Source organism: Euleptes europaea, chromosome 2 (genome assembly GCF_029931775.1).
Source record: "Euleptes europaea isolate rEulEur1 chromosome 2, rEulEur1.hap1, whole genome shotgun sequence".
Lineage (NCBI taxonomy): Eukaryota > Metazoa > Chordata > Lepidosauria > Squamata > Sphaerodactylidae > Euleptes > Euleptes europaea.
In genome coordinates, this window is record NC_079313.1 from 18,335,932 (window position 1) to 18,353,898 (window position 17,967).

The 17,967-nt window shown below is 45.9% G+C and overlaps 1 protein-coding gene across 7 annotated transcripts in view; it reads left to right on the forward strand.

Moving 5' to 3' along the window:
- Window positions 1-17,410, forward strand: part of PBX1 (PBX homeobox 1) — a 255,177-nt gene extending 237,767 nt beyond the window's left edge. For 4 of the 7 annotated variants that reach the window (XM_056844312.1, XM_056844314.1, XM_056844313.1 and 1 more), the window contains exons 7-9: window positions 5,017-5,129; window positions 6,363-6,452; window positions 17,081-17,410. In XM_056844312.1, coding sequence (XP_056700290.1) covers window positions 5,017-5,129; window positions 6,363-6,452; window positions 17,081-17,173 — 296 coding nt within the window. In that variant the 3' untranslated portion in view covers window positions 17,174-17,410. The remainder of the gene's footprint in view (window positions 1-5,016; window positions 5,130-6,362; window positions 6,453-17,080) is intronic. The other 3 variants (XM_056844316.1, XM_056844318.1, XM_056844317.1) reach the window with 2 other exon arrangements.
- Window positions 17,411-17,967: the final 557 nt, after the last annotated feature.

The following is a 17,967-nucleotide window of genomic DNA, read 5'->3' on the forward strand; positions in this document are numbered from 1 at the left end:
AGTCTGATCTGGAAAGACCAGCTGAGGCTAATCTGGTGAACTGGATTTGTGTCCCCACTCCTACACATGAAGCCTGCTGGGTGGCCTTGAGCTAGTCACACTCTCTCAGCCCCACCTACCTCACAGGGTGTCTGTTGTGGGGAGGGAAAGGGAAGGTGATTGTAAGCCGGTTTGATTCTTCCTGAAGTGGTAGAGAAAGTCGACATATAAAAACCAACTCTTCTTCATTTGCATCCTACCTCCCCTCACGTCTCAAGGCAGCTTACAAGTCACAATTAAAACATTAAAATTTAAAACCATCAAAATAAAACTCCTGATAACCCCCTTCCTTTAAAAATACCTGCTGTTTTATACCCCATATCTTCTCAGGAAGCCCATTCCTCAAAATGGGAGCTACAGTGGAGCAGGCTCTGGTTGGTGCCAGACAGGCTACCTTAAATGGAGGAACTGACAGTAGGTTGTAGCTTGAGACTAGTTGGCCCATGGGCACATATGGGAAAAGGTGGCCCTTTAGATATCTAGGTCCTAGTCCATAAAGGGCTTTAAAAGTTGTAACCAGCCCCTTGAATTGGACTTGGAAACAAATTAGCAGAGAGGGTAGCTGTTTCATAACGGGAGATCTACTCCCACCAGCTAGCCCCTGATCATAATTGTGCTGTTGCATTCTCAATCAGCTGCAATTTACGAATTGTCTTCAAGGGCATCCCACTATAGAGAGCATTACAGTATTCTCAAAGTCAGCTCAGCAAGGAGATAGAAAATAGCCACTCCAAAAAACTAAATTGCTCGAACTGTATCCCTAAAATTATGGAATAATATGACTTCATGGCACTTTACACTCACAGACCATCAGCTTTTGCAGGGGGCAACTCTTCGCATCGGAATAATGCAGGGACAGAATCGCTGGCAGAAATTATGGTGGATGCTGGAATGTATAGGAGAGCAGTACAGCAAAAAGGAAGAGGGTGTTCATGAAGTAGAAAGCCCACAAAGGGAGTACAAAACGGTTAAAGCTTTCACCAGATTTTGCGTAAAGTCAAATCCCAAGGTAAATTTGGAGGGTTCATACTTAAAGCATCTGAGAAACTTCAAGGGAAGGAAAATAAGTTTCAACAACAATAATATTTCTCCACGTGTTTATATATAGGGGTATCTGGGGCCAGTAGAAAACTTTGTTGCAAGTCTCCAAACCATCAAGGGACTTTTATTCTGGTTTTTTTACCTGGTAGTGGAGGAAATAAAGGGGTTTTCTGCCTTTTCTGTCTTGGGCCAGTCACACCCTCTCAGCCTCGACCCTGACAAGTGTTTGCATGAGAGACCTTCAAGGAATACCAGGGGCATGACATGGAAGCAGGCAATGGCAAACCACCTCTGAAAGTCCCTTGCCTTGAAAACTCTACGACAGAGTTGTCAAGCATAAGGCCTGAGGGCTGGATCTGGCCCCTTGAGATCTCTTATCCGGCCTATGAGCCACTCAAGACAGCCAGCCACCCCACACATCCTCAAACTGGGCTGGTGAGGTATGGCCGGGCCCGACTAAATGACATTTATGTCATATCCAGCCCTCGTAACAATTGAGTTCGACACCCTTTCTCTGCGAGGTCGCCATAAGTCAGCTGTCACTTGAAGGGCAAAAAAGGCAGATTAAAAAACGATATGCACAGTTTAAAAAATTCAGCCAGGTCTGCCAGAACAGTTTACACTCTACCAAATGCCCTCTCGAATGGAACCATCTTATCTGCCTTCCCTGAGGGTAGCGAGGAAGGTGCCTTCCACAACCACAGGCCATTCCAAAAGCCATTCTAAAGACCCACCATAGGAAAGGCCTATGACCTAACTGTTACCTAACTGTGAATCCTAGGAAAGGGTACCACCAGCACACAGAAGTATTGTTAATATTTTTGCAACACAAAGGTGCCTTGAACTGTGCTGGAGTTTGTGACTTTATGTTTGGTCTTACTCCTTCTTCCCCCACACTGTGCAATGGGGCTGTTTCTTGTATTCCCGTCCCTCCCCAAAAGTGTGCATTGATGCCAAAAATGCTGAAGCAGCACCACAGACGATGCAAAGGGCCGTCTCGGTAATTACTGCTCTGACATAAAATGCATCTGTACAATGCGCGTATCATTGGTATGCGCATATTTATCTTCACATCTATAGCAGCAATGCTGAGCTTCCACTCAGACATTTACATACGTTTTTAGAACACCCCGGTAGCAATCCACAGGGAAGTTTCTTGTGCATGCCATATAGAAATGAATAGGATCTGTTAATCTCCCATTCATCAGTTCTCAACAGGGGACTCTTCTGATCGGTTGTACCTGTTATCTCAGTTGCAATGTATATCTTGTAAATGGCATAGCTCACACCCTTAATAGTTTCCAAGATACTGGTGTAATAAAGAATGATGCGTCATGATTGCTAAATCAGTCTGGATAGTTAACTTTCACTGCAACATCTTTAAAGTGGGTGATCTGTCTTTTTGGAACCAGTGTGGTATTGTAGTAAATGTGTCAGATTAGGTTGGGGAGGCCAGGTTTTGAATCCACGGAGCTGATGGCTCAGTGGATCACCTGCTTTGCTTGCAGATTGTTTCAGGTTCAGTCCCCAGCATCTCCAGTTAAAAAACGATGAGAAGAAGAAGAGTTGGTTTTTATACCCTGCTTTTCTCTACTGAAAGGAGTCTCCAGCTTACAATCACCCTCCCTTCCCCTCCCCACAGCAACCTTGTGAGATAGATGAGGCTGAGAGTGGTTAGAGCATGGTGTAGTGGTTAGAGCATCAGACTAGGAGTCAGAAGACCCAAGTTTGAATATCGGCTGTGCCATGGAAGCTCGCTGGGTGACCTTGGGCCAGTCACACATTCTCCACCTACCCTACCCCACAGGGTTCTTGTGAGGATAAAATAGAGAAGGGGAAATGATGTAGGCCACTGTGAATCCCCATTGAGGAGAAAGGCATGGTTTAAATGAAGTAAAACAAATGCAGGGAGGCACGCAGAATTCCAGTGGCCTTCTCTTGGTGATATCGTTGGCTTGTTGCATGACCTTGGAAATCCAACTCATTTATTGAGGCCATCTGTTAAAGGGAGAAAACCATACTTCCTTCACTCAGAGGGCATTCTTGTGAGTCTTAAGTAATTAAGTAAATCTCAGGTGCTGAATAAGGCAAAGTATTGATGTAATCATGACATTGTTTATTTTGCATTCAAAAAATTGGTAAGTGTACACAGCACAGTATAGGAATGGGGGAAAGTGATCCACATGATTCCCAGTAGACTGTTTGGATTGTTCGTTGTAAAACTGTGATAATTTCTCCATCAACTGTGACCGTAGTGCATTTTGTTGTTGTCAAATTGATTCTTAGCAATTTATTCTAAGACCACTTAACAGTGCATTCCTAAGGAGAGTTACTCCAGTCTAAGCCCATTGAAACGAATGGGCTTAGACTGGAGTAACTCTCCTTAGGAATGCACTGTAAGTCAGCGGGAATCGTTCAGATAGCTACAGGAGACTTTGGGCAAAAAGCGCACGGTCGCTTTAGCCTCCTTTATTCCCTGTTTCAGCTAGGATTCAGCCAAACGTGTTCGATCCTGGCTGAATCCTGGCTGAAATAGGGAATAAAGGAGGCTAAAGTGACCACGCGTTTTCGCCTTTTGAAAAACCTTTCTGCCCCTGTAGATTATTGTACCTTCAGGAGGCCTGTAGTGAGGGGCAAGAAAGGTTGTGTGAGAATTGGTCAGGACAGATGTTTACAAAGAACCTCTCAGAACTTTGCTTCCTTACCACATGTGTTCATACTCTTCAAATAAGCCCCCCTACTTCGCTTTAGGAACAAAGGTTTGTTTGCAAAGTCAAAGTGCAACTGAAAATTCTCAATTACGAGCATCATTGGGAGGGGGGCAGTTAGAGCCACCATAGCTGCATATCTTCCAGGGGGACACAGTTTGATGTTACAAGTCTGCCGTGGAGCTGACCTGGGTCCCTGAAGTCTCTCCCTTCAAGCCTAACATCATGCTTGGAACTAAACCTTGCACGTTGAGCTTTCTCACACTTAACATGATGAATTGCACGAGAGTTGCAGAATAATCCCTTCCAATCTTATCTCATGCATTCCAGCCAGGTTGTTGGGTTTGTTTGTTTGTTTGTTTTCCCCTGTAGGATGAGGTATGCTCTGGGAGGGATGGTATGCAGGGGGGGGGGGAAGCTGGAAAAGGGCTTAGGTTTGGAATAACATTTTTCAGTCCCACGTGATGATTGTAATTAATTCCTGGCCTCGCTATGTACTTTCAGAGATAACCATTGATACCAAGATGCCATCGATCAGGTCAGGACAGCCCTAACATACTGTCCTGGTCTATTTTCTTCTCTGGCCAACAGATGACACATTGTGTGTGTATCTGGATGCCTGGGGCTGCCAGTCGCCATCATTTGTCACCATGCCACTTTTTGATACTCTGCCAGACTGGTTACGATGGATTCATTGTGGGGCTGTCATCTGTACCTCTCATGCATGGCACACACCACCGACTTCTTTTTATGTCATCAGTACTTAGAGGAGTCGTATATTCTAAGAAGGCTTCCTAAAATAATCTGCCTTCTAGACACTGCAGCTGAACAATGTCAAAGGTTGCAAAGGAATTCAAATACTCTCTACCGTGATAGAATTACCTTCTAACCCCAAAATAGAAAATATGGGCCCCGATGAATTGAGGAGGGTTCCTATATAATAGCACCACCTACCAGTGAGTTCTGAAAGGCTCCATTCTGCTGGAAGGACAAATTTTGCTTTTTAGAGATGTAATAGTTACAGCTGTTACAGTGCATCCTCTCTCTATTTGTTTTTTAGGTTTTTTTTTTTTTTGCTTGCTCTATCCTCCGTGCTACTAACCTGACTGTTCTTGTTTCCTGTCTGGGGTTTTTCTTTGCATGTCGTTCCTTCTTCTTGGCTGACCGGCGTGTGGTTTCAATCCCTCTTCCTCTCTATGATTCAGGTGCCTCACTCTTTCCTTTCCAGGTTCTTCCAGTTCTTTTAGCATGTCAAACTCTGGAGATTTGTTCATGAGCGTGCAGTCACTCAATGGGGAGTCTTACCAAGGGGCCCAGGTTGGAGCCAACGTGCAGTCACAGGTAGGGATCCACCGGATATGCTGCCCGTGAGTGCATCAGTGTTAGACCGAAGAGCCTTTGATGGTCCTATTGGCTTTCCCCATTCCTGTCCCAAGAGAGGAATTAAAACTTAGTATCCTACTTTTAATGTTAACAGCCAACCCCCCCAAAAAACCAAAATATTTCAATCAAAAAAAATTGTCCACACTTTGTGAATGCATTTGGCTCTGGCTTGATCAGTTACACTAGGAAGAATGGGGATTTTGAAGTTTGAATGGAAAGAATACCTACCATCCAAAGCTTGATTTGCTTAATGGGTATTCTGGAAGAAGGGACGAAGTATTTGTATGAAAGCTTATTTTTCAACTTCCGCGTCATCATCTTCTGCTGAAGTCTCATGAGACAGAGGTGCTGAACTACAGAAGTTCTCTCATCCTCCTTTGCCCCATTTCAAACCAGAACTATACAACCACCCTGTGCCAGAATCTAGCTTGGTAGGGAAGAGTGCGGGGAAATTATCTCAGTAGCATGAACTTGTTCTCCTCAATGAAAAGGGTTCAACTGCAGGTTCTGCTATTCTAGCCTCGTAGACTTCTTCTGGAGCCTTCCCCTATTTCTGCCTTCATTCCATTGGAAGTCTGAGCCATACTGACAACCATGCAAGCATTTCCATTTCTCAACAAAGTGTCCTGAAAGCCAAGCCAAGTTCCATTGGTATCTGAAGACAGAGAAGAGTTTGCACAAGATGTCAGGTAGCTTACAATGGTCAAGAAAGATGAGGGACCTTGAGACTCAGGGTGTCAGCACTCTCATATTCACCTGCCTTGTCAAGACTCTTCAGTTTCAGGTGGCATTGAGAAGCCTTGGGTTGAACCACTGATGAATGGAAATAGGGGTAACACACTAAAGTGTAGATTTCTTGTCCCCAAATAGAATTGCAAAACACAACCAAAATATCTCCAGTCAACTTACCTGCCCCTTCCCCTATGTATTTTTCTTCCAACCTTCCATTGCAATACTAAGAATCCAATGTGGAAAAGCTAATATCGGAGTTTGGGGTAGCGGGTAGGATAATGAAAGTGGGAAGAGGAAACTTTTCTCTCTTTTTGGGGGTCCTCTTACGGGTAAACATTAGGAGATCCTGACTGTGAGCATATTGTTAGACTTGAATGTGCAAAAACAAAGACAAGCCTTGCATTTTAATCTCTGTGTTTCTACTAATTCTCTCTTTGTTGTCATTTTTGGTCTGTTTAGGTGGATACCCTTCGCCATGTTATCAGCCAGACAGGAGGATACAGTGATGGGCTCGCAGCGAGTCAGATGTATAGTCCGCAGGGCATCAGTGTAAGAAAAATAGGCTTCCTTTTTTCCCCTTCTCTTTCTCTCTCTCCCCCGCCCCCCAATTATTTCAAAGCCATAGGGCTCAGAATGCCACTTAGTACGACTTGTCTTAGCTTTACGGTCACCTAGTTTATTGCTTCGGTATCGGTCACGCCAACGGCAGAGTTCTATCTGCAAAAGGAAAGGGGGGAAAAGTGGCGACTGGACAGGCCTTGTGCAGGCAGCTGGCGTCTAGGGCTGTCAGACCCGATCAGCATTCGCAAGGCACCTGCGGCCACTTGCGTTCTGCTGAGAGGAGCTGCTAAACAGGTGACACCTAGTGCAGGAGCAGTCGGGGATGTCACCGCAAGGACCCTTGATGGCTCCAACAGGAAGGCCAGTCTCTGGAGCTCCTATTGCCACTGTGTGTGCCAGCTAAAAACATTGTGGGCCCTGTCTCCCTCTCCAACCAGGGTCAGAAGCCCGACACAAGGTGGTGGTGGTGGTGATTGTTGTTGTTCTATCATTTATTGTTGTTGTTGTTTATCATTATTATCATCATTTATTATTATATAAACACAACAAAAGGGGGTGGGGTGGAGGGAGGGAGGGAACATCTTCTCCTTGTTCTAAGTTGCGCTGGCGGCTCCTGACTAGCATGAAAATTCGTAGCGACAAGCTGTGTCGTACAGAGCAAAATCGATCAGACAGACACAAGGAGAACCGAGTGTAGATTCGGGACAGCAATCCAACTTCATTTCTCAGATCAATCATCCGCCATCTCAGCAGCGGTGACAGCACGCTGGGACAAGAGGGCAGCCTGGAAAAGGAGGCTGCCACTCACAGTATCAGGGGCTTCTCTTGGCCTCTGTAGAGGTCAGAGGGAGACCCCTGCCAGTCAGGGGTCAACCTGAAAGCACAAAACCTTGGCTTGAATCCCCCGGCTTCCCTTGCGTACATAACTTGGGCATAAGGGGTGCCATTTGGGGCGAATGGAGGGTTTGTGCAGACATGAGAGGCTTCCCTCCCACCTACTCCAACGATAACCTTCAAGATGTTCATGGCCCACGTTGCTCACCAGAGTGCTGAGCAAAGCAAGACTTTTCTCAGTGGGGAATGCATGGCGCCAGGCATTCTCTGGGAGCTCGTGTCAATTTGAAACGAAAGTACCAAGGATGAGATGCGATGTGAAGGAAAGCATTAGAACTGCTGGCTAAGATCATGTCTCGCTCACTCACTTCCCTTTTTTGTTGCTGTTGTAATGCAAAAATTGTAGCCAGCGAAAGCGTAATGTTCAGATGACCCAGGCGAATTCCGAGCTTACACTTCAGTGGGTTGGCCAAGACTTGTTCATGTGAAAAGCTTGGGAATTTTGCGTTGACGGTGGGCCATGATGAGCAAGGCGGGTTGCTTAAGATCCATAGGGTGTGTTATGCAGACTGTGGTAGACTGCGTAAATGTCTGGCAATGACGACATCAACCATGAGGGTTGTTCACTTCTAAAGCAGGAGATGGCGAGGTCTCATTTCAACATGTGGTGGCACAGATTAGGGGAAAGAGCTGAACGCTTCTTACTTCCCTATGCTTTTTCATTTTGGGCCCTTTTCTCCCATCCCTGCTCTGATACAAGACGTGAGCTGGGCTGGATGAAGTGTTGGGTTAGGGAGGGTTCTCCTCCCTTCAACATGCTTCACTTGATTGAAAATTACACAAAACAGAGCTGATGCAGGCACATGGTACCTGAATAGCCAATATGGCTGCTCTCCACGGATGTAGGTTGAATGCATTGACAGAATGAATTGACAGTGCACCAGAAAGCTTTCTGCATCATTATGGCTCAAAAACAAAACCATGTGACATGGAGTTTCTTAGGCAGAGGATCCTGGTTTCCGCACCAGTGTCTTGGCTACCACCAGTGAGTAAAGGCTTTCTGATTAAGGGCAGGGTTTGGATACAAAATATGGGAACAAGCACCAAGGTGGAAATAATGGAGTAACATATGCACATACCTCTTTTGGTTTCCAGATTGAAGAAGAAGAGTTGGTTTTTATATGCCGATTTTCTCTACCACTTAAGGAAGAATCAAACCGGCTTACAGTCCCCTTCCCCTTCCCACAACAGACACCCTGTGAGGTAGGTGGGCTGAGAGAGTGTGACTAGCCCAAGGTCACCCAGCTGGTTTCGTGTGTAAGAGTGGGGAAACAAATCCAGTTCACCAGATCAGTGTCCACCACTCATATGGAGGAGTGGGGGATTAAATCCGTTTCTCCAGATCAGACTCCACCTCTCCAAACCACCGCTCTTAACCACTACATCATGCTGGCTCTCTTTGGGAAATCTATCCATCTCTGCCTCTTATGTTTAGATAAGTATCTAAACAAACAAAAAAAAAAAACTGGGGAAGGCAATACTAAAGCCAGCGTGGTGTAGTGGTTAAGAATGGTGGACTCTGATCTGGAGAACCGGGTTTGATTCCCCACTCCTCCACATGAGCGGCGGACGCTAATCTGGTGAACCAGGTTGTTTTCCCCACTCCGCCACATGAAGCCAGCTGGGTGACCTTGGGCTAGTCACAGCTCTCTTTGAGCTCTCTCAGCCCCACCTACCTCACAGGGTGTCTGTCGTGGGGAGGGGAAGGCAATTGTAAGCCAGTTTGATTCTTCCTTAAGTGGTAGAGAAAGTTGGCATATAAAAACCAACTCTCCTTCTTCTTCAGTGGGGCAATTGAGCACAGAGGGCTTAATCTCCAACCCCAGTACCATAGCGAAAATTCGGCAGTGGCTGTATTGGTACAACATCTCATAATACACATGGGTTCTTTTTTCTAAAACAAGAGGAAGCTTCATTATTTGAGGGTTTTCCATCACGAGAAGAGACTACTTGGGAAGCCCCAGTTGAATGAAAAAGAAGGGTGGGCAGGTCACAGAACTTGGCTGTGGGCCTTTGTTGTTGGTTTTCCGAGGGGACTTTGTCTGAATTCAGTACAGGCATCTGAGCTCCCACATTTAGCACCCAGTCCTGACGTCAGCAGGCAGAGACAGCGAAGCACACTGAAGTAAATGCAACTGAACATGTGCCGGCAATTATGTCTGATTATATAAACCCCTTGCGAAAACTGGGCTCGAAAAATGCCACGTGAAAGAGCCCTTCACTCCACATTAATCTCCGGTAGCCGAATTCATTTCCATTCCTGGCTCTTTAATACTGAGCAGTAAATGAATCGGAGGCTGATTGTGATAAGGGATGAGACTTTGGTACCCATTAACCCTTCCTTACCCCACCTGCCTCTCCTCCTTTCCCTCGGATGAAGCTCAGCTCCCTGCATCTGAATACATAGACACACATGTAAAAATAGTAGTATTCAGGGTTAAGCTGCAGCGCAAGAGGATTTGCTGCTAAAGGAAGAAGGCACAGACGGGAGAGATGCGCAGAAGCCAGAACAGATCCTGAATTTGCCACACTGCACACCAGGTGCAGAGCCGACGCCGGCTAATTAAGAAAAGGGAATCTGCAAAATGGGAATCGGCAGCAATATTGAGAAGGACACAATGTAATTGGCTTTTGCCTTCACACCATTATAGCCAGGTTATTCTGGAAGAGAGAAGGAGGGTCTGATTTGAAAAAGAATGGCTAGGAGAAAGGCAGGGGGGGGCATTAGGAAAGAGGGCAAGCTGTCCTTCACCCCACAAGAAACAATTAATTTAAACTGCAGCAAGGTGCCTTTAAATTAGAGGTCGGGAACCTCTTCCTAACACAGAGCAGAGTCAGCCATGGAACAAGTTTCTAAGAGCGATTTCCTTACAGGTTTTGCAAAGGAAGACCAGAAAAGACATGATAGATGATATACTCAGTGATCAATGACCTCCCCCCAGCCCCATATTTATTTTTATTTATTAATTTAATTTATACCCCACACCCTCTCCCCATAGGGCAGTTTACAACATTTAAAAATACAATAAATACAGATACAGGTAGGACAGTCCCAGACCATTTAGGGCTTCACATATTAAGACTATATAATGATCCTCAATAGATAATATAAATTACCAGTGGAGCTCTGCATTGACCATGCAATCCTGCCTGGGGTGGGGGGCGAATGCCCATAGGAGCTGGCATGTTTCCTACACTGGCATTTGTGCCGTGCAAACTGGCACAGACGCTGGATGACTTGCGCCGGCCCCGCTGGACTGTGGTGGCAGCACAGCGTTTCCCCAGTGTCTCTCCCCGCGCCAGCATCCTGGCAGGCATTCCCGGGGCGTTCCTGGGGGCAGAGGTCCCTTTCACCAGCTTACTAACCCCCTTTCACCCCAGGAATGCCCCTTCACCCCACAGTGTTGCCACACCAGCTTTTTCGCTGGCATAGCCTCGCTAAAGTGAATGGGGTTTGCAGTCCCAGCTCCTTTCTGAAGCATTTAGGGGATCAGTTCTCTTTGCTGGAAAAAAGTATCTAAACTTGTGGTTGGGGACATATTGCTGCTTTGAGACAGGAAGCGTTACATCTAACACAGTCTTAGACAGTTGTGAGTCCAAAACTGTATTTCATCTTACTTAAGACATTGCTGTGTTAACTTAAAGCTATGATGAGATTGATTTTTATAGATCTATGAGCATTCATTTAGCAGGTGGCTTCCTGCAGAAATTACTGTCCTTTTGATGTGTGTGGGATTTGTTATGCAGTGCTCCAGATGTTTGGATTTTTGCTGTTAAATAGACTTTATGTCTATTTAGACACTGTCTTTCAGTATTACTCCTCTGAAGATGCCTGCCACAGCTGCTGGCGAAACGTCAGGAAAGAAAATACCAAGACCACGGTTACACAGCCCGGATAACCTACAAGAACCAAAGACTTTATGTCTGTTTGTTATTTTCATTTCCTCTGGCCCCCTCCAAACCATTTAGTTGTTAGATTGAAGTCAGAGGAGTTCGCATTTGGGGGAAGTGCTTTAAGTTGTTCTGGGTCCTTTGTAGACCCCCTTGGGAAAGACCCCTGCCCAAATCTTAGAGAGCTGCTGGTGGTCAGAGTAGACCAGTGGTTCACAACAAGACACTTGCTGGTTTGTTCCCTGGTGATGACTTCCTTCTTTACCAAAGTATCAGGCCACTTCCTACATCTCATTAAACAGAAGGTGTTTCAGAAGAGCCCATTTTTGTGTTTGGAGAGAGCACCCTTTCAGAAACAGCTGCCTCCATCATAGGAGAATGCTTGGCTTGGGCCCTCTCAACATTTTGTGATTGGTCCCTAGCTAGGGTTTCCAGCTCTGGCTTGGGAAATACCTGGAGATTTTGGGGGGCGGAGCCTGAGGGGGGCAGGATTTGGGGAGGGGGGACTTAATGCCATACAGTCCAGTTGCCAAAGCAGCCATTTTCTCCAGGTGAACTGATCTCTGTCGGCTGGAGATCAGTGGTAATAGCAGGAGATCTCTAGCTGGTACCTGGAGATTGGCAACCCTATCCCTAGTCCATGTTGTGGCACTCACTACTTGTTTTTAAAAGTCCAAAAGTACAGGAATAGACAGTACTAGGCCATGTGGCTCCGTGGTCTGACTAAGTAAATGGCAGCTTTATTTTTATTTATTTTACATTTATATTCATTTGGGTGACAGACTCTTCCATTCTGCCTCTCTGTTTGTTTCCATAGCAAACCTTGTAAGAATTCCACCTTCCATCTCGGATGCTTCGGTTGCACCTTTGGCTTCAAAAAACTAATGCAGTTATAAAATCTGGTGTCTGCAACTTCACTTCCTTAAAGCTTCATCTTGTCTTTTGAGGACCTTGGCTTCCAGAACTCCTGGTTCTGAATGCATAGCCTCAGGGGTTTCAGAGTCAGCTCCAGGATCATCTGCCAACTAATACTCAAGATCTAATAAACCATTGCCCTGACCCGGATGGCCCAGGCTAACCTGATCTCATCAGATCTTGGAAGCTAAGCAGGGTCATAAGAACATTAAAAAAGTCACCCTGGATCAGCCAAGGCCCATCAAGTCCAGCAGTCTGTTCACACAGTGGCCACAACCACTTATGGATGGCCCAGGCTAGACCGATCTCATCAGATCTTGGAATCTAAGCAGGGGTGACCCTGGTTACTGCTTGGATAGAGACCACCAAGGAAATTCAGGGTTGCCATGCAGATGCAGGCAGTGGAAAACAACCTCTGTTCATCTCTTGCCTTGAACACCCTACAGGGTTGCCATACATTGGCTGTAACTTAATGGTACTTTCCATCACCAATACAACATCCTCAAGCCTCCAAATCTACTCAGACTTCCAATGTCCTTGGGATCCTTTCCTCTCAGAGGTCAGCCAAGGGTGATGGTTCTCACAGCCATCTCTCTTTCAGTGTTCTTCCTGGTGCTCTTTAACCCACTATCTATTTCACAATAACAGATAATCTTCCAAAAAAAAGAAGAAGAAAGAAACACAAGACAGCCCAAAGAAGCTTTGTCCATGACCTTTCCAGTCAGGACGCAAATGTTGAGTTTGTGACAGAGAAGAAGCCTCCTGACACAATCACTGATGAGAAGAGCCTGCTTTTCCCCATCTAGTTTGCCTCACTCAAGGATTGTATGGACTTTGAATCTCTTGTCAAGTTCATTTTTCAAGAGAACACTTTCCAGCTCTTATGACTAGTAGCAGCCTCTGGAATGAGTTTGCTCACCGGCATGTTCTCATTTCCACATGTGCTTCTATCACCCATCAGATCTGATCTCTGACCGCTGCACCCCTCAACCTTTAGTTACCAAAAAAGGCAGTATTGAATCCTACATCGCCAGGATTCGTCAGAGGAATTCTGCTCTGGCGTCTGTTTTTCACAATATGGACTTGAAGCAACGTGGTATCCTACTGCTTCTCTGTTTATTGAAGATAGACCTAATTTTAAGGATTCAGGAAGTTTTTTCTTCTCACAGTAAGGGAAGCTTCAAGGTGACATTCAGCCACTTGAAACCAGCATCTTCCCCGGGCCACTGAACTGTGGCTCAGTGGAAGAGTGGAAGAGCCTCTGCTTGGCATGAGAAGGTCCCAGGTTCAATCCCCAGCATCTCCACTTAATAGGAGCAGGCAGTAGGTGATGTGAAAGACCTGTGCTTGAAACCCTGCCAGTCTGAGTATTTCCTTTTATCAGTTTTGAATCTCTCACCCTCCAGCTTCAGCACCCTCCGCTTTCTAGTATTATGAGAGAGGGAGAAAAGCTTCTCCCTGTCCACTCTCTCCAAACCATGCATAATTTTACAGACCTCTGTCATGTCTCCCCTTAACTGCCTTCTTTCCAGGCTAAACAGCCCTAAGCATTTTAACCATTCCTCATAGGGCAGTTGCTCTAGTCCTCTGATCATTTAGTTGCTCTTTTCTGCACCTTCTCAAGCTCTGCAATATCCTTTTTTAGGTGGGGTGACCAGAACTGTGCACAGTATTCCAAGTGTGGTCTCACCATAGATTTGAATTTAGTAGACCAATGGCCTGATTCAATGTAAGGCAGCTTGATATAGGGTGACCATACTTGATCTCAACATAAATGGAGATTACCAAGCATGAAAAAAGTGGAGGCTTCCTAGATTCCCTAAGTATCTATGGAAGAAGAGGCAGAGAGTAAAGATGTCTATGTTGTATAAAAGATCCACTCATCCCCCTCCTCTTTCTCATTTAATTGGGTGCCTGCAATAAAGCCCCTTCTAAAAATAAGTTGAGTGCACAATAGAAGCTGTTCTGAAGAAACCCCTTCACTCCCTCCCCCCACCCCATTTACCCGCCCTCCCCATTTTCTGCTCCCTGTAATGCCCCTGCAAACACGAAATGTCATTTGAGTGCATTAAGCACCAAACTCTCCGGTGACATAGCAATTACAGTTCTGAAATAGATTTGGTGTGTCACGGAAGATAAGGGTTTTGAAAGTTTCTGTTGTGATTATAGCTTGTAAGTCCCACAAATAACAGGCTTCAAAATAAGAGGCTGCCAACAGGGCCATTGTGGCTTTCCCTCAGTGATGGCACGTAAATTGCTATTAATGTCCTGAGTGTACTTGAATATGCCAGTCTCCGGGCGGCGGAGTTGGCTCAGTGTCTCTCTTTACACGGCTTGTCATTGTTGGGACTGATAATCTGCGGTAATTGCCGCCTCTTGCAGTGGTCAGGAACGTGGAAGAGCAGGAGAGCTCGGAAGAGCATCTTCTGGAGGAGGCGGTAAAACGAGGAGCGTGTGCGAAGCAGTGTCTGTGTGCGCGGGGGGGGGGGCTCATGTCGCAGAGGTACCTTGCAAACAATATTGTCTGCTGCCCTGTCTGGGCTGTATGTATGGGCAGTGTAAAACATAGGCCATTTGTGCTTGGTAATTAGCAGCAGGTTCCATGCTGAAGTGCCCCACATTTTTTTTTGAGCTTTTCACGCTGAACCGTCATTTAGGAAGTGTCTGCGAAGCCGGCACATACCTGCTTCGCATTTCTTAAGAGTCCCTTTAACGCGACCTTTTGTATTTGCTCGGCCCCCGCACCGAAGCATTTACTGAAGGAACCATGAAAAAATCACAAACGCGGCTTAGCTATGCAAACGACCATTGCCAATGGCTATGCAAACAAAGGAGAGAAGGAGCAGGAGTGTGGGGTGGGAGTGGAATTTCTCCTTTTGCATCGGGACTGTGAATAGGCATTTTAAAGGTCGCATTTTTTAAAAAAGCTTTGAGCAAGCATCAAAATTGACCCTGCATAAATGGCCTTGCCCTGACCTGGATGGCCCAGGCTAGCCTGATCTCATCAGATCTCAGAAGCTAAGCAGGGTCAGCCCTGGTTAGTATTTGGATGGGAGACCACCAAGGAATACCAGGGTTGCTGTGCAGAGGAAGGCACTGGCAAACCACCTCTGTTAGTCTCTTGCCATGGAAACCCCAAAAAGTCTGCTGCGATTTGACGGCACTTTACACACACACACACACACAAATGGCCTTAGTGTGGGAATACTTGATCTCTGAGGAACTGTGTACGGAGGACATTTAGGACCAAAAAGTGTGTTCTGGTCTGGCTCTTGGAGCCGGGGAAGGAGGGCGTTTGCTCTTCCTTTCCTTGTGTTTCAAATCAGAAATGCTCCCCATTCTCCCCAATGCTGGGGGGGGGGGGGGAAAGACAGGCATGATACAGCATCTGTCTTCTTTTCCAACTGAGTTCATTTTTATAATACTGATGGACCTTTAACTTGTTTGCTTTCTGAAGCCATTATTTGATCCTGATATGTTACTTTAAGCCACAGTCACAGGGGATGATTCAAAGGCACATGATACAGCAACCATGCTGCCTCCTAAGGAGGTTTTGGCACTGCCGAAACCTCTACCCGGCGCAAAAAACAGGAGATACGCCAGCAAAAAGCTGGCGTATCTCAACAAAAAAAGGGGGCGTTCCAGAGCCGAATGGCTCAGGAGCCCAACTAACATCAGCCCTGCCCCCTGGCCGGTGCCGGAACACCCTGGGAACGCCTCCCGGGGCACTGGAACGCCTCCCGGCTCGCCGCCGCAGCCTGTGCCGGCAGCCAGAGGCCATGGGAGGTGGCGGCGGCTGGGCCCAGTACCAGCTGAGGCCTTTGTCGGCCTTCTAAGGACTTTGGTAAGTGCCGCCAGCGCATTTCAGGAATGCGCTGTTAGTTTCTTATCAAACCTGAATTACTTTTTACTGATTTAAGAACATAAAATACATATTTATAACTTGGCTAGCATATAACATTATACTATTTGGCATAGTTATGGAATTTAAAAGTATAAATGTCTTCATTTTCTGTAAGAAAATTGCAGGTACACCCTGTACTTGAGAAAGAGTTGCAAACTGCTGCACCCTATGCCACCATAGCACACTTATCTTTAATTTTTGCTATCTGAGAGGCAGAAAAAATAAAAGCTGGAGCTAAAAAATAAATTCTGTAGCAAACAAAAGAAAGTATATTTGGACAGAAACTATCTCACAGGGTCCCAATAGTTAGGACTACTAGCATGTTTGGATATTAAGCTACACTTTATAACCCTGAAAATGCTGGACTTTTTAATAGTGTGTTATCATAAAACAAATTATAGTGTAATTGTTTCCAAAATTATTTTCATTTAAACAAAATAAAATCATGAAAATGTATATGTCTATATGTACCATGAAGGTTGAGCAGGAAGAATGTTAAAAATGAATTAAAATAAATCAGTTTATTTTACAGTGTGCTTAAAATACAAATTAAAAACATTGGCCTTGAATTTAGCCTCTAGATTGAAACCACTGGACTATTGTTAGGCTCATGGATCTTGTTCCATGATTTCCATGCTCATACAGAAACATGTATGATAGTAAATTATATCTAATTAGGGTGGTTCATTCCCTCATGGTGTGTATGTATACATCAACTAGCAATTGTGAGGGCTGGCAGCGAGGTCATCTCTAATGGAGGGAAAACTCCAAGGTACAGCCGAGACAGATGGGGGGTGAACGTGAACCCATGCATAAATGACCTATGTTGTATTAAAATCAGCCTCCAAAGGTGCTCCTTCATTCCCACTTTTGAATGTGCCTCTAATTATAACTCTGCTAGCACAGGCATCACAAGCAAGTGGGTGAGGAAGAACCCCTGCTGGGAATCCTTTGGGGCTCAAGCCCCTCATTGTGAACGTGACTGACACATTTCTCTTTCGTTCCCCCCTAGGCTAATGGAGGTTGGCAAGATGCTACGACTCCTTCGTCAGTGACTTCCCCCACAGAAGGCCCTGGCAGCGTTCACTCTGATACCTCCAACTGATCTCCCAGCAAGGCAGCATTCCTTTCTTCCCCCCAATCCTGCAGCCAGGCAGAGGTTGGGGGCCGAGAGGGGAAGGGGTTTTCTCTCCTACTGTTGAAGCCATCGGGCTGGATCCAGAACCGGTTGGCGAACACAAGAGCCTCCTTCTCTCTGTTGGGATGCTTTTTTTTCAGCCAATCTGGACTCTTCTTTATACTCTCTTCCCTTTCTTTTCTGGGTAGAAGCCACCTTTCACCACCACCACCACCGAAACAAAACGAAACAAACTCTTCTCAAAAGTATTGGTTCATTTTCATAAATGTTGTGGGTTTTTTGCTTTCCTTTTTTTTTTTTTTTTTTTTTTTGAGGATCCCGTCTTTACGTCGCTTCCGTCTGCCGGGCACCTGCCTCCTTCAGTTTCTCTGGTGTTCTCACTACCTCTGTGCAAGAGCCGCCTAAGCCCTCCCCCTGACCAATTGGCACCACTCCTCCACCTCTTCCTCATAAGGACAAATCTCTGTTCCTCTGAAATCTCGAACTTTTCTAATTTGCCTCCAGGGTGTTCTCTGTTACAGGCTGGGTAAATGCAGTCCTGGTTCCACAAGGTGTGTCCACGATGTGCCCCGCCCCCTTTTCTCCTGTTGCCAAGAGGACCAGGAGAATACTAGCCGATCTGCTCCTTGCCATGCTTCTGTGCCTTGCGTCAAGCTCCCTGACCTGTCTTCTGCCGCTTCTCGCAGCTGCTGTTCCTCAGTTTCCCCCGTCTTCGTCTCCCCCCCCCCCCGCCCACCATTATCATAATTAGGCCTGTGAGT